This window comes from Procambarus clarkii, chromosome 83 (genome assembly GCF_040958095.1).
Source record: "Procambarus clarkii isolate CNS0578487 chromosome 83, FALCON_Pclarkii_2.0, whole genome shotgun sequence".
Taxonomy (NCBI): domain Eukaryota; kingdom Metazoa; phylum Arthropoda; class Malacostraca; order Decapoda; family Cambaridae; genus Procambarus; species Procambarus clarkii.
This window is the reverse complement of record NC_091232.1, coordinates 15,043,059-15,059,585: the sequence shown is the minus strand read 5'-3', so window position 1 is coordinate 15,059,585 and position 16,527 is coordinate 15,043,059. Positions and strand designations below refer to the sequence as shown.

Genomic DNA, 16,527 nt, shown 5'->3' with positions numbered 1-16,527 from the left:
ACCATATACTGGTGGTGGTGGCGTCCTTCCCTGCTGGTGGTGGTGGTGGCGTCCTTCCCTGCTGGTGGTGGTGGTGGTGGCGTCCTTCCCTGCTGGTGGTGGTGGTGGTGGTGGCGTCCTTCCCTGCTGGTGGGGGTGGTGGTGGCGTCCTTCCCTGCTGGTGGTGGTGGCGTCCATCCCTGCTGGTGGTGGTGGCGTCCATCCCTGCTGGTGGTGGTGGTGGTGGCGTCCTTCCCTGCTGGTGGTGGTGGTGGTGGCGTCCTTCCCTGCTGGTGGTGGTGGTGGCGTCCTTCCCTGCTGGTGGTGGTGGTGGTGGCGCCCTTCCCTGCTGGTAGTGGTGGTGGTGGCGCCCTTCCCTGCTGGTGGTGGTGGTGGTGGCGTCCTTCCCTGCTGGTGGTGGTGGTGGCGTCCTTCCCTGCTGGTGGTGGTGGTGGTGACGTCCTTCCCTGCTGGTGGTGGTGGTGGTGGCGCCCTTCCCTGCTGCTGGTGGTGGTGGTGGCGTCCTTCCCTGCTGGTGGTGGTGATGGTGGTGCCCTTCCCTGCTGGTGGTGGTGGTGGCGCCCTTCCCTGCTGGTGGTGGTGGCGTCCTTCCCTGCTGGTGGTGGTGGCGTCCTTCCCTGCTGGTGGTGGTGATGGTGGTGCCCTTCCCTGCTGGTGGTGGTGGTGGCGCCCTTCCCTGCTGGTGGTGGTGGCGTCCTTCCCTGCTGGTGGTGGTGATGGTGGTGCCCTTCCCTGCTGGTGGTGGTGGTGGCGCCCTTCCCTGCTGGTGGTGGTGGCGTCCTTCCCTGCTGGTGGTGGTGATGGTGGCGCCCTTCCCTGCTGGTGGTGGTGGTGGCGTCCTTCCCTGCTGGTGGTGGTGGTGGCGCCCTTCCCTGCTGGTGGTGGTGGTGGTGGTGCCCTTCCCTGCTGGTGGTGGTGGTGGCGCCCTTCCCTGCTGGTGGTGGTGGTGGTGGCGCCCTTCCCTGCTGGTGGTGGTGGTGGTGGCGTCCTTCCCTGCTGGTGGTGGTGGTGGCGTCCTTCCCTGCTGGAGGTGGTGGTGGTGGCGTCCATCCCTGCTGGTGGTGGTGGTGGTGGTGGTGGTGCCCTTCCCTGCTGGTGGTGGTGGTGGTGGCGCCCTTCCCTGCTGGTGGTGGTGGTGGTGGCGTCCTTCCCTGCTGGTGGTGGCGGTGGTGGCGTCCTTCCCTGCTGGTGGTGGTGGTGGCGTCCATCCCTGCTGGTGGTGGTGGTGGTGGCGTCCTTCCCTGCTGGTGGTGGTGGTGGTGGCGTCCTTCCCTGCTGGTGGTGGTGGTGGTGGTGGCGTCCTTCCCTGCTGGTGGTGGTGGTGGTGGTGGCGTCCTTCCCTGCTGGTGGTGGCGGTGGTGGCGTCCTTCCCTGCTGGTGGTGGTGGTGGCGTCCATCCCTGCTGGTGGTGGTGGTGGTGGCGTCCTTCCCTGCTGGTGGTGGTGGTGGTGGCGTCCTTCCCTACTGGTGGTGGTGGTGGTGGCGTCCTTCCCTGCTGGTGGTGGTGGTGGTGGTGGCGTCCTTCCCTGCTGGTGGTGGTGGTGGTGGTGGCGTCCTTCCCTGCTGGTGGTGGTGGTGGTGGTGGCGTCCTTCCCTGCTGGTGCTGGTGGTGGTGGTGGTGGCGTCCTTCCCTACTGGTGGTGGTGGTGGCGTCCTTCCCTGCTGGTGGTGGTGGTGGTGGTGGTGGCGTCCTTCCCTGCTGGTGGTGGTGGTGGCGTCCTTCCCTGCTGGTGGTGGTGGTGGCGTCCTTCCCTGCTGGTGGTGGTGGTGGTGGCGCCCTTCCCTGCTGGTGGTGGTGGTGGTGGTGGCGCCCTTCCCTGCTGGTAGTGGTGGTGGTGGCGTCCTTCCCTGGTGGTGGTGGTGGTGGTGGCGTCCATCCCTGCTGGTGGTGGTGGTGGCGTCCTTCCCTGCTGGTGGTGGTGGTGGTGGTGGTGGCGTCCATCCCTGCTGGTGGTGGTGGTGGTGCCGTTCCCTGCTGGTGGTGGTGGTGGTGGTGGCGTCCATCCCTGCTGGTGGTGGTGGTGGTGGTGGTGGCGTCCATCCCTGCTGGTGGTGGTGGTGGTGCCCTTCCCTGCTGGTGGTGGTGGTGGTGGCGTCCATCCCTGCTGGTGGTGGTGGTGGCGTCCTTCCCTGCTGGTGGTGGTGGTGGTGGTGGTGGCGTCCATCCCTGCTGGTGGTGGTGGTGGTGCCCTTCCCTGCTGGTGGTGGTGGTGGTGGCGTCCATCCCTGCTGGTGGTGGTGGTGGTGGTGGTGGCTCCCTTCCCTGCTGGAGGTGGTGGTGACGTCCTTCCCTGCTGGTGGTGGTGGTGGTGGCGTCCATCCCTGCTGGTGGTGGTGGTGGTGGTGGTGCCCTTCCCTGCTGGTGGTGGTGGTGGTGGCGCCCTTCCCTGCTGGTGGTGGTGGTGGTGGCGTCCTTCCCTGCTGCTGGTGGTGGTGGTGGCGTCCTTCCCTGCTGGTGGTGGTGGTGGCGTCCTTCCCTGCTGGTGGTGGTGGTGGTGGCGCCCTTCCCTGCTGGTGGTGGTGGTGGTGGTGGCGTCCTTCCCTGCTGGTGGTGGTGGTGGCGTCCATCCCTGCTGGTGGTGGTGGTGGTGCCCTTCCCTGCTGGTGGTGGTGGTGGTGGCGTCCATCCCTGCTGGTGGTGGTGGTGGTGGTGGTGGCTCCCTTCCCTGCTGGTGGTGGTGGTGGCGTCCTTCCCTGCTGGTGGTGGTGGTGGCGTCCTTCCCTGCTGGAGGTGGTGGTGACGTCCTTCCCTGCTGGTGGTGGTGGTGGCGTCCATCCCTGCTGGTGGTGGTGGTGGCGTCCTTCCCTGCTGGTGGTGGTGGTGGCGTCCTTCCCTGCTGGTGGTGGTGGTGGCGTCCTTCCCTGCTGGTGGTGGTGGTGGTGGCGTCCTTCCCTGCTGGTGGTGGTGGTGGCGCCCTTCCCTGCTGGTGGTGGTGGTGGCGTCCTTCCCTGCTGGTGGTGGTGGTGGTGGCGTCCTTCCCTGCTGGTGGTGGTGGTGGCGTCCTTCCCTGCTGGTGGTGGTGGTGGCGTCCTTCCCTGCTGGTGGTGGTGGTGGCGTCCTTCCCTGCTGGTGGTGGTGGTGGCGTCCATCCCTGCTGGTGGTGGTGGTGGCGTCCTTCCCTGCTGGAGGTGGTGGTGACGTCCTTCCCTGCTGGTGGTGGTGGTGGCGTCCTTCCCTGCTGGTGGTGGTGGTGGTGGCGTCCTTCCCTGCTGGAGGTGGTGGTGACGTCCTTCCCTGCTGGTGGTGGTGGTGGCGTCCATCCCTGCTGGTGGTGGTGGTGGCGTCCTTCCCTGCTGGAGGTGGTGGTGACGTCCTTCCCTGCTGGTGGTGGTGGTGGCGTCCATCCCTGCTGGTGGTGGTGGTGGCGTCCTTCCCTGCTGGTGGTGGTGGTGGCGTCCTTCCCTGCTGGTGGTGGTGGTGGCGTCCTTCCCTGCTGGTGGTGGTGGTGGTGGCGTCCTTCCCTGCTGGTGGTGGTGGTGGCGTCCTTCCCTGCTGGTGGTGGTGGTGGCGTCCTTCCCTGCTGGTGGTGGTGGTGGCGTCCTTCCCTGCTGGTGGTGGTGGTGGTGGCGTCCATCCCTGCTGGTGGTGGTGGTGGTGGTGGTGCCCTTCCCTGCTGGTGGTGGTGGTGGTGGCGCCCTTCCCTGCTGGTGGTGGTGGTGGTGGCGTCCTTCCCTGCTGCTGGTGGTGGTGGTGGCGTCCTTCCCTGCTGGTGGTGGTGGTGGCGTCCATCCCTGCTGGTGGTGGTGGTGGTGGTGGTGGCGTCCATCCCTGCTGGTGGTGGTGGTGGCGTCCTTCCCTACTGGTGGTGGTGGTGGCGTCCTTCCCTGCCGGTGGTGGTGGTGGCGCCCTTCCCTGCTGGTGGTGGTGGTGGTGGTGGCGCCCTTCCCTGCTGGTAGTGGTGGTGGTGGCGTCCTTCCCTGCTGGTGGTGGTGGTGGTGGCGCCCTTCCCTGCTGGTGGTGGTGGTGGTGGTGGCGTCCTTCCCTGCTGGTGGTGGTGGTGGTGGCGTCCATCCCTGCTGGTGGTGGTGGTGGCGTCCTTCCCTGCTGGTGGTGGTGGTGGTGGTGGTGGCGTCCATCCCTGCTGGTGGTGGTGGTGGTGCCCTTCCCTGCTGGTGGTGGTGGTGGTGGCGTCCATCCCTGCTGGTGGTGGTGGTGGTGGTGGTGGTGGCTCCCTTCCCTGCTGGTGGTGGTGGTGGCGTCCTTCCCTGCTGGTGGTGGTGGTGGCGTCCTTCCCTGATGGTGGTGGTGGTGGCGTCCATCCCTGCTGGTGGTGGTGGTGGCGTCCATCCCTGCTGGTGGTGGTGGTGGCGTCCATCCCTGCTGGTGGTGGTGGTGGTGGTGGTGGCGCCCTTCCCTGCTGGTGGTGGCGTCCATCCCTGCTGGTGGTGGTGGTGGTGGTGGTGGTGGTGGTGGCGTCCTTCCCTGCTGGTGGTGGTGGTGGCGTCCTTCCCTGCTGGTGGTGGTGGTGGTGCCCTTCCCTGCTGGTGGTGGTGGTGGTGGCGTCCATCCCTGCTGGTGGTGGTGGTGGTGGTGGTGGCTCCCTTCCCTGCTGGTGGTGGTGGTGGCGTCCTTCCCTGCTGGTGGTGGTGGTGGCGTCCTTCCCTGCTGGAGGTGGTGGTGACGTCCTTCCCTGCTGGTGGTGGTGGTGGTGGCGTCCATCCCTGCTGGTGGTGGTGGTGGCGCCCTTCCCTGCTGGTGGTGGTGGTGGTGGCGTCCATCCCTGCTGGTGGTGGTGGTGGCGTCCTTCCCTGCTGGTGGTGGTGGTGGTGGCGTCCATCCCTGCTGGTGGTGGTGGTGGTGGTGGCGTCCATCCCTGCTGGTGGTGGTGGTGGCGCCCTTCCCTGCTGGTGGTGGTGGTGGCGCCCTTCCCTGCTGGTGGTGGTGGTGGTGGCGTCCTTCCCTGCTGGTGGTGGTGGTGGCGCCCTTCCCTGCTGGTGGTGGTGGTGGCGTCCTTCCCTGCTGGTGGTGGTGGCGTCCATCCCTGCTGGTGGTGGTGGTGGCGTCCTTCCCTGCTGGTGGTGGTGGTGGTGGTGGTGGCGTCCTTCCCTGCTGGTGGTGGTGGTGGTGGTGGTGGCGTCCTTCCCTGCTGGGGAAGGTGAGGTACAAGCGGTGGGGGGGGGTAGTGGTGAGGTACAAGCGGGGGGTTGTGGTGAGGTACAAGCGGGGGATAGTGGTGAGGTACAAGCGGGGGATAGTGGTGAGGTACAAGCGGGGGGTAGTGGTGAGGTACAAACGGAGGGTAGTGGTGAGGTACAAGCGGGGATAGTGGTTGGGTACAAGCGGGGGTAGTGGTGAGGTACAAGCGAGGGGTAGTGGTGAGGTACAAACGGAGGGTAGTGGTGAGGTACAAGCGGAGATAGTGGTGGGGTACAAGCGGGGGTAGTGGTGAGGTACAAGCTGGGGGTAGTGGTAGGGTACAAGCTGGGGGTGGTGGGGGGGTACAACAGGGGGTATTGGTTCGGTACAAGCGGGGGGGGGGGGTAGTAGTGAGGTACAAGCGGGGGGTACCTGGTTGATGGGGTTTTGGGAGTTCTTCTACTCCCCAAGCCCGGCCCGAGGGCAAGCTTGACTTCTGACAGTTTGGTCCACCAGGCTGTTGCTTGAAGCGGCCCGCATGCCCACACATCCACTAGAGCCCGGTTGGTCCGAAACGTCTTATAGAAAACAGTTTAGTTTTCTCTTGAAGATGTCCACGGTTGTTCCGGCAATATTTCTGATGCTCGCTGGGAGGACGTTGAACAACCGCGGACCTCTGATGTTCATTCAGTGTTCTCTGATTGTGCCTATGGCACCTCTGCTCTTCACTGGTTCTATTCTGCATTTTCTTCCATATCGTTCACTCCAGTACGTTGTTATTTTACTGTGTAGATTAGGGACCTGGCTTTCCAGTATTTTCCATGCGTATATTATTTGGTGTCTTCTTTCTAGTGAGTACATTTGGAAAGCTTTAAGACGATCCCAATAATTTAGGTGCTTTATCGCGTCTATGCGTGCCGTATATGTTCTCCGTATTCCCTCAATTTCAGCAATCTCTCCTGCCCTGAAGGGGGAAGTGAGTACTGAGCAATACTCGAAACGGGATAACACCAGTGACTTGAAGAGTACAACCATCGTGATGGGATCCCTGGATTTGAAAGTTCTCGTAATCCATCCGATCATTTTTCTGGCTGACGCAATATTTGCTTGGTTATGCTCCCTAAACGTTAGATCGTCGGACATCATTATTCCCAAATCCTTGACATGCTGTTTACCTATTATGGGCAGATTCGATTGTGTTTTGTACCCTGTATTATGTTTCAGGTCCTCATTTTTGCCGTACCTGAGTACCTGGAATTTATCGCTGTTAAACATCACGTTATTTTCTGCTGCCCAATCGAAAACTTTGTTGATATCTTCTTGTAATTTTTCCATGTCTTCAGCAGAGGTAATTTTCATGCTGATTTTTGTGTCATCTGCAAAGGATGACACGAAGCTGTGACTTGTATTTTTATCTATATCTGATATGAGAATAAGGAACAGCAGTGGTGTAAGGACTGCACCTTGAGGTACAGAGCTTTTAACTGCGCTTGGACTTGATTTTATTTGATTGACTGTTACTCTTTGTGTTCTGTTCGACAGGAAATTGAGTATCCAGCGTCCTACTTTACCATTTCACTACTTTACCAGTTATTCCCATTGACCTCATTTTGTGTGCAATCACTCCATGATCACATTTATCGAATGCCTTTGTACAGTCTGTGTATACTACATCTGCATTTTGCATTTCTTCTAGAGCTTCTGTGATTTTGTCATAGTGATTGAGTAACTGTGACAGATAAGATCTTCCAGCTCTAAATCCATGCTGTCCTGGGTTGTGTAACTCATTATTTTCCATAAAACTAGAAATTTGATTGCTAATCACTTTTTCAAAAACTTTTATTATGTGTGATGTTAGTGCAACTGGCCTATAATTTTTTGCCAAGACTTTACTCCCCCCTTTGTGTAAAGGAGCTATATCTGCAGATTTAAGTGCTGCTGGTGTCTCCCTTGTATCTAAGCTCTTTCTCCATATTACGCTGAGTGCTCGCGCTACTGGTACTTTACATATCTTTTTAAATATATAATTATAACTGAATAATAATTATCATAATAATAACTTGTATTTAATAATTACCACTCTTCCTTCTACTTGGTCTTGAAAGAGGCCGGCCTCGGGTGAAAAGGGGCTGTGACGATCCTTGTCTGGAACCCGTAGGTGCGGGACCGGGACGTCCACCTCCCGAGGGTCGTGCGGCCCAGGCTCTGCTTCAGGAGGCAGGGGTCGTTCTTGCCCTTGATGGGGTGGTTCTTCTCCGGCCCCGGCCACGGCGGTCTCCGGGGTTGGGGGGTACCTGTGCCCTTCTTCACCAACTTCGAGGTCAACTCCGGAACTCACAATTCCTGCGACGGCGCTGGAACCAATCGTATTGGCGTATGCCTCTCCATTGGAGACTTTCAGCGCCGTGGAGAGGGGGGGACCTGCTGCCTGGGTGACAGCTTCTCCCCCGAATCACCCTACCCTGACTTTGCGCCCTGGTGAGGCCACTCCAGACCGACAAACCAGAGCGCAACTCCATAGTCATATTGTCTGCAGCTTGAATGTCATTCATACAGAAGCTGTCTGGGTCATCAACTTTCGTGTTGTTTATTGGTGTGCTAAACATAGCTTCATACTGGCTTCTTAGAATTTTACTAATTTCTTTGTTGTCCTCTGTGTACCTTCAGTTGTAATTAAAGGTCCAATACTGGTGGAGGTTTTTTACTTTGATTTTTCATATGTGAAAAGAATATTTTATATTTTTCTGTATCTCTTGTATAGCTTTCTGTTCCAATTCCTGTTCCTCAGCCTCGTATGATTGCTTCAACGTTAGTTCTATTTCTTCGATCTCCCTGTTTAGGTTTATTTTCCTTGTTTGTGATAGTCGTGTCTATCTTGAGGTTATCTTGAGATGATTTCAGGGCTTTAGTGTCCCCGCGGCCCGGTCCTCGACCAGGCCTCCACCCCCAGGATGCAGCCCGTGACAGCTGACTAACACCCAGGTACCTATTTTACTGCTAGGTAACAGGGGCATAGGGTGAAAGAAACTCTGCCCATTGTTTCTCGCCGGCGCCTGGGATCGAACCCAGGACCACAGGATCACAAGTCCCGCGTGCTGTCCGCTCGGCCGACCGGCTCCCCTGCCTAAGCATTTCCGTTATTTTTTTCCTTCTCCTGTACAGTCGTCTGCGTTCTCTTTCTAGAGGGGTCCTCTTTCTGACCCTCCTTACAAGCACGTGCTTCAGTCAGACCTTGTATGCTTCAGCTGTCAGTTGATTTATTCCCTGTGTGGGAGTTTTGTCGTTTAAGACCGTCTCCCATTGAAACTACATTATAATCTGAAGGGAAGTCTCCCATTGAATGGTGGTAAGGTCTACATTTATTTTTCCCAGTTGATCCTCTTATTGTTGAAATTGAATTGAATGAATATGCCTTCTCGCTTGTTGGGACACTTAGACCTACTACCGTTATTTATGCTAGTTCGCACTTCAATGAGCTTATGGTCTGAGTATGTAGTATCAGAGATTGTAATGTCTCTGATTAGTTCATTATTGTTTGTGAATAGCAAGTCTAGTGTGTTTTCGTTCTTAGTTGGATCTGTGATCTGTTGATTGAGCGAGAATTTGTCACAGAATCTCAAAAGTTCTTTGATCTGTGGTTGGTTATTTCCCGGGTCATTCCCTGCTATGATATTTGTGTTTACCATTCTCCATCTTAGACTTGGTAAATTGAAATCTCCAAGGAAGATAATATCTGGTGCTGGGTTCGCTAGATTATCAAGGATGTTCTCTATTTTGTGCATCTGCTCTGTGAATTCCTCAACCGTTGTATCTGGCGGTTTATATATTAGAATAATAATTAGGTTAATTTTTTCTAGCTTAATTAGAAGTACCTCTAACACCTCATTAGTTGAGTTTAGTAGCTCTGTGCATACCAGGTCCTTTTTGTTTAATATACAGACCTACTCCTCCAATTGACCTATTTGCTCTATCACATCTATATAAATTATAATTTGGAATCCAGATTTAACTATCAATGGAAACTTTCGTATGAGTTTCCGTGAATGCCCCAAATATTGAGTTTGACTCAAAAAGGAGGCCATTTATGAACTTAACTTTATTTCTTGACTTTGATTTTAGACCTTGAATGTTGGCAAATATGAATGATTGTCCATATTGTGTTTCACTTCTGGAAGGTTTTAGTAGTTCTCCCTCCTCTCTACCCTGACCCAGGGTGTGTTGTTGTTGTGGCAATGGTTTGTCCAGTTTTGGAAGTAATACTGAGGAGTGTGGTAGTCTCTGTGTAGTTGGGGGGTGTAGTATGTGTGGGCTTGATGACGAAACGTAGTCCAGTCTTGAGCATTTCCCCCTCCCCATCCGTACTCTTGCTCCTGGGGAGTGGTGGGGTACAAGCAGAGGTAGTTGTGGGGTACAAGCAGGGGGTAGTGGTGGGGTACAAGCAGGGGGTAGTGGTGGGGTACAAGAAAGGGGTACCCCGCTTGTACCCCACCACCACCTCCGCTTGTACCTCACCAATACCCCTGCTTGTACATCACTACTACCCCCGCTTGTACCTCACAACTACTCCCCGCTTGTACCTCACCACTACCCCCGCTTGTACCTCACTACTACCCCCCGCTTGTACCTCACCACTATCCCCGCTTGTACCTCACCACTACCCCCGCTTGTACCTCACAACTATCCCCCGCTTGTACCTCACCACTACCCCCGCTTGTACCTCACAACTACCCCCCGCTTGTACCTCACCAATACCCCTGCTTGTACCTCACCACTACCCCCGCTTGTACCTCACAACTACTCCCCGCTTGTACCTCACCACTACCCCCGCTTGTACCTCACTACTACCCCCGCTTGTACCTCACAACTACCCCCCGCTTGAACCTCACTACTACCCCCGCTTGTACCTCAAGGGGTAGTGGCGAGGTACAAGCGAGTGTAGTGGTGAGGTACAAGCGGGGAGTAGTTGTGAGGTACAAGCGGGGGTAGTAGTGATGTACAAGCGGGGGTAGTGGTGAGGTACAAGTGGGGTAGTGGTGAGGTACAAGCGGGGATAGTGGTGAGGTACAAGCGGGGGTAGTGGTGAGGTACAAGCGGGGGTAGTGGTGAGGTACAAGCGGGGGTAGTGGTGAGGTACAAGCGGGGGGTAGTGTTGAGGTACAAGCGGGGGGGTAGTGGTGAGGTACAAGCGGAGGGGTAGTGGTGAGGTATGAGGTACAAGCGGGGGGCAGTGGTGAGACGCAAGCGGGGGTAGTAGTGAGGTACAAGTGGGGGGTAGAGGTGAGGTACAAGCGGGGGGTAGTGGTGAGGTACTGGCCGGGGGTGGGGGGTGGAGGCGGAGGGACCCAACATATACCAGTAACCGCCCAACAGCGTCCGTCTTGTCATTGTTTTCCTGCTGTCTGTCTTTGTTGTGACTGGGAGCACCTAGCATGGCAGTTACATTATATGTTACTGAAGCTGTGTGTTGCTGAAGCTGTGTGTTGCTGAAGCTGTGTGTTGCTGAAGCTGTGTGTTGCTGAAGCTGTGTGTTGCTGAAGCTAACTGTTGCTGAAGCTGTGTTTTAAAGAACCCGTGTGTTGGTGAAGCTGTGTGTTGCTGAGAACAAACTGACCCGCCGCCCAGTACCCTCCACCTGGGGTACACAAGTCTCATCCATGCCCAGTTCTCCCAGCAACAATGATCTTTGTGTCCCCAAACATGTTTGACACAAGTGTGTGTCTGTGGCAGGTGTGTTGACCTCACAAGTGTGTCTGTGGCAGGTGTGTTGACCTCACAAGTGTGTCTGTGGCAGGTGTGTTGACCTCACAAGTGTGTCTATGGCAGGTGTGTTGACCTCACAAGTATGTCTGTGGCAGGTGTGTTGACCTCACAAGTGTGTCTGTGGCAGGTGTGTTGACCTCACAAGTGTGTGTCTGTTGCAGGTGTGTTGACCTCACAAGTGTGTCTGTGGCAGGTGTGTTGACCTCACAAGTGTGTGTCTGTGGCAGGTGTGTTGACCTCGCAAGTGTGTGTCTGTGGCAGGTGTGTTGACCTCACACGTGTGTGTCTGTGGCAGGTGTGTTGACCTCACAAGTGTGTGTCTGTGGCAGGTGTGTTGACCTCACAAGTGTGTGTCTGTGGCAGGTGTGTGTTGACCTCACAAGTGTGTGTCTGTGGCAGGTGTGTGTTGACCTCACAAGTGTGTGTGTCTGTGACAGGTGTGTTGACCTCACAAGTGTGTGTCTGTGGCAGGTATGTTGACCTCACACGTGTGTGTCTGTGACAGGTATGTTGACCTCACAAGTGTGTGTCGGTGGCAGGTGTGTTGACCCCACAGGTGTGTGTCTGTGGCAGGTGTGTTGACCTCACAAGTGTGTGTCTGTGGCAGGTGTGTTGACCTCACAAGTGTGTGTGTCTGTGGCAGGTATGTTGACCTTACAAGTGTGTGTCTGTGGCAGGTGTGTTGACCTCACAGGTGTGTGTCTGTGGCAGGTGTGTTGACCTCACAAGTGTGTGTCTGTGGCAGGTGTGTTGACCTCACAAGTGTGTGTGTCTGTGGCAGGTGTGTTGACCTCGCAAGTGTGTGTCTGTGGCAAGTATGTTGACCTCACACATGTGTGTCTGTGGCAGGTGTGTTGACCTCACAAGTGTGTCTGTGGCAGGTGTGTTGACCTCGCAAGTGTGTGTCTGTGGCAAGTATGTTGACCTCACACGTGTGTATCTGTGGCAGGTGTGTTGACCTCACACATGTGTGTCTGTGGCAGGTGTGTTGACCTCACAAGTGTGTCTGTGGCAGGTGTGTTGACCTCGCAAGTGTGTGTCTGTGGCAAGTATGTTGACCTCACAAGTGTGTCTGTGGCAGGTGTGTTGACCTCACAAGTGTGTCTGTGGCAGGTGTGTTGACCTCACAGGTGTGTGTCTGTGGCAGGTGTGTTGACCTCACAAGTGTGTCTGTGGCAGGTGTGTTGACCTCACAGGTGTGTGTCTGTGGCAGGTGTGTTGACCTCACAAGTGTGTGTCGGTGGCAGGTGTGTTGACCTCACAAGTGTGTCTGTGGCAGGTGTGTTGACCTCACAAGTGTGTCTGTGGTAGGTGTGTTGACCTCACAAGTGTGTCTGTGGCAGGTGTGTTGACCTCACAAGTGTGTCTGTGGTAGGTGTGTTGACCTCACAAGTGTGTCTGTGGCAGGTGTGTTGACCTCACAGGTGTGTGTCTGTGGCAGGTGTGTTGACCTCACAGGTGTGTGTCTGTGGCAGGTGTGATGACCTCACAAGTGTGTCTGTGGCAGGTGTGTTGACCTCACAAGTGTGTGTCGGTGGCAGGTGTGTTGACCTCACAAGTGTGTCTGTGGCAGGTGTGTTGACCTCACAAGTGTGTCTGTGGTAGGTGTGTTGACCTCACAAGTGTGTCTGTGGCAGGTGTGTTGACCTCACAAGTGTGTCTGTGGCAGGTGTGTTGACCTCACAAGTGTGTCTGTGGTAGGTGTGTTGACCTCACAAGTGTGTGTCTGTGGCAGGTGTGTTGACGTCACAAGTGTGTGTGTGGCAGGTGTGTTGACCTCACAAGTGTGTCTGTGGTAGGTGTGTTGACCTCACAAGTGTGTCTGTGGCAGGTGTGTTGACCTCACAGGTGTGTGTCTGTGGCAGGTGTGTTGACCTCACAGGTGTGTGTCTGTGGCAGGTGTGTTGACCTCACAGGTGTGTGTCTGTGGCAGGTGTGTTGACCCGGCCAGCTTGCCAAAAGGAAATACTTCCTAGGACTATGCAGTGTGACAGGGACGGCCTGGAGGTGTGTGACGTCACTGGGAAGCCCAAACGTATTCCTGCGCGTGCCGCTGCCAGACGCGCCTCCACCTGGCTGGAGAATAGTCACTTGTTTTCTTATGACTTTATTTAGACTATTAGAACTGATGAAATCATGTGTGATTAAACTCGAATTAAAGAAAAATCCCGTGCCTCAGTGGTATTAACATTATCGCACATCGGTCAGTCCAAGTTATGGTCGGCTGACTACTGGCTCACATCAAACAATAATAAATAAATGAATGAATTAATTAATATGTAGTGTTATTTATTTACTTATTATGTTATTTAATAATTTTTTATCTATTGGGAGAAAGAAAGTAGGAAGAAAACAGTTCACTGCCGACAGAGAGACTAAGATATCGTACAGCGTTGAACGAGAAGATTATCGCGCTCGTCTACTATGCGCACTTGCATGCGAAGTTCATTCAATTCGCAGACTTTATTAAGCTGCTGCCACAGAACAGTACCGACTTCACAGAAAATCCATGTCAAAGCACATATCTCCATTTACAATTTAATATATACATATATATATTTATTTATTTATATATATTATGTGGTAAAGAAATGTTATCGGTAATATATGTGTTTCTGAGCGCAGTGTCAGTGTTTGCGATGGACATGAATTGGGGAACGAGTACTCGCAGTGGTGTGATGGATTGCCAGAATTCTTGTCAGAATGATAATAAGAAGGAGAGGATAACAGATCCCAGTTGTCGGTGTGATGCCGAGTGCGCTCATTATGGCGACTGTTGTCAAGACGCCGTCCGCTACAACAGCCAGGGGCCAGAGAGGTACAGGTGTGTGAGTGTGGGTTATCGCAGCGTTTACATGAAGGACACGTGCATGTCAGGGTGGCAGGACGAGGAGGTAGCCCAGCTGTGCCTGGCTGGCTCCCCGGCAGATATCTCCAGCAGCAGGGACCCGCTGGCCCACCTCCCCGCCACCAGCAACATCACCTCCGTCACCTACACCAACTACTACTGCGCCATCTGCAACAACGACTCCCATCACCTCACACTCTGGAAGATGCGGTTGCAGTGTCCCTCCTTGCACGTTGATGACAAGGAAAACCCTTTAATTCATTTAAAAATGATTAACAATTCGTGGGGAGTATACTCTGAAGATAATAGTGTTTACCATGAGTGTAACATTGAAAGTGAGGCCCCGGCGGGTGTGAGGAACAGAGTGTGCAAGGCGGCGATGGACGAGTGTAGTGTAGGCTGGGCTCATCAAAACACACGGCGCTTGTGTCACTCTTACACTGACCCGGTGAGCGACTATAAGATAACCTACAAAAATTTCCACTGTGCATTGTGTAACAACGTACAACCAAACCGTCTCAGATGCTATGCCTATAGTACAAAAACTACTACTCCTGCTCCTTTCACGACTCCCAAGGTCAAATTCCCAAACCTAAGGACTGAATGGAAATTTAGAAGCTCACCTCCGACCCCGCCACAGTTTCAGCCTCCAATATTATCATTCACTGTACTCATAGATTTTACAGACAGCAGTGGAAGTAATGAGGTTGGCTTTATTTCAAACTGTGGACCAGATGAAATTTGGGATATATTTTTTAGAAAATGTCGAAACGTTGTGTGTGGACATAAAGAGGAGAAACACGTATCTGTTGACTGCAGCGACACCTCACAGCTATCATCTTACCATCTCACTGAGATGCCCACGACGATATCCAGTAACACTACTATCATTGAAAGCACATACAATATATCCTTCTTGCACTCGCAGCTTAGTGAAAGTAAAGTGAAGTGGACCAATATTGACCTGGTAGGGAAATACATTGCAAACGTGTCTTTATCCACGATTGATAAAAACAATACTTGCTTAAAAATCACTCTCCTCCAGCATGAATATACCATAGGTGACAATGGCATTTTAATTGTCGAGAAATATGGTCGGTTGTATGACAGAGAGGAGTACGAGGTGGCTGAGGGCGGCGTCCTGGTGTGCTCGCCACAGACACCCACAGAAAAGTTCTCCCCGGTGATGGGTTGGGTCTCACTGGCGGGTCTCGGGTTGTCCTGCCTTTGTCTCCTGCTGCATCTGGCTGCCTTCTTCTTGGTGCCTCGTCTTAGGAACCTCCCGGGCAAGTCCTTGGCGTCCCTCTGCCTGTCTCTACTCACCGCCTACACCATCTTCATCTTCAGCACCTTCCTCAAGCCTAGAACGATAGGATGTTACATTTCGGCAGTCTTCATGTATTACTCCTTCCTCGCCTCCTTCTGCTGGATGAATATCATGGCCTTTGACGTGTGGCTGACATTTCAACAAGCTAAAGATGAGCTGCGAGTGTCATCTGGGAGACAGCGAAGCAAGTTCTTGTTCTATTCTTTGTACGGCTGGCTGCTTCCCGCCCTCGCTGTGGTCGTCACAGTAACCCTTGATAAGACCGCCCCTGGAGGTCTTCCCTCAGAGTTCCAGCCCAACTTTGGTCAACGTTGGTGCTGGTTCGGGCAACGCAAGGCCTTAATGGTATTCTTTGCAGCTCCATTATTCGTAGTTATGGCTCTCAATGTTGTGTTTTTCCTTATTACTTCATACACCATCGGTGCCAGCAGAGAGCCGACGCTACGGAAGAGTCCGTGTTCACAAAACAAGAAACAGTTTCTGCTGTATGTGCGACTGGCCGTGTTGATGGGCCTCTCCTGGATCAGTGGCATCGTGGCTGGCTACCTGCAGCTGGAGGCCGTCTGGTACGTCTTCGTGGTCCTCAACACTCTGCAGGGAGTCTTCATCTTCTTGACCTTCACCTGCAGGAGCAAAGTGTGGCGGGCGGCTCAGAAGCTCTGGCAAAATTGTCTCCTGGAAGCTAAATTTTTTCCTAGTTCAAGCTTGCAGCAAAAAGAGAGATCCAACAGCTCTCAGATCTCAATAAAGACGGAATCGAGCAATCTGTAAACGTATTGGTGTGTCTTGTGGTTCAATAAGAATGCTGGCAGGCTGCACATCTTTACGGAACTAGCATAATGATTGGTCTGTTTGTAACATCTGCTGATGTAGACTTGACTAAATGTAAACTCTGTCAGCAGAACGATCCACATATTTTGCGTCATTATATAATTAAATGTGAAGAAATTACGGAATTCAGAGATAACACTATCAATGGATTCCCAAAAATGTGTAAATACTTAATTTATAATGATGTACTGGCAGAAATCTTAGCGAAGTTTACCACATTTGCTTACTGTAGGTACAGCCGGCACATGACTGTAAAGCTGCCGCCCAGTTGCGTGGGTGAAAAGTCAGACTATTTACTTTTTGTATTTATTTATTTATATATAAAGAGTTCTTACATTCGTGTACAGCCACAAGCACGCATAGTTTTTCGGGCAATCACACTAGTACCTGTGTGACTCATCATAGATGTAAATCTATGAAGTACCTTGTATAGAGACTGAGTCTTTTGCTGAATCATTTGTGATATAAAAAGATTACTGATATGTATCTGTATACATGGCTGTATATATATGTACATATGTATGTAACATTCACTATTGTGTAACTAGCTTCAAGAGATTGTCACTAGCGTAGCTAAACGAACTATGTGGTTCAGATCATTTGCCTCTGTAACCCTTTTCACCACCGCCCACAAGATGGGTATGGGGTGCATAATAAAGAAACAAATTGAAAATTTATTTATTT

The 16,527-nt window shown here is 53.8% G+C and overlaps 1 protein-coding gene across 1 annotated transcript; it reads left to right on the top strand.

Annotated features, from left to right (window-relative positions):
• Positions 1-13,267: 13,267 nt before the first annotated feature.
• Positions 13,268-16,516, top strand: LOC123768776 (uncharacterized). The gene has a single exon (XM_045759564.2). The coding sequence runs from the start codon at positions 13,429-13,431 to the stop codon at positions 15,781-15,783; it is 2,355 nt and encodes a 784-aa protein (XP_045615520.2). The 5' UTR covers positions 13,268-13,428; the 3' UTR covers positions 15,784-16,516.
• The last annotated feature ends 11 nt before the right edge of the window (positions 16,517-16,527 follow it).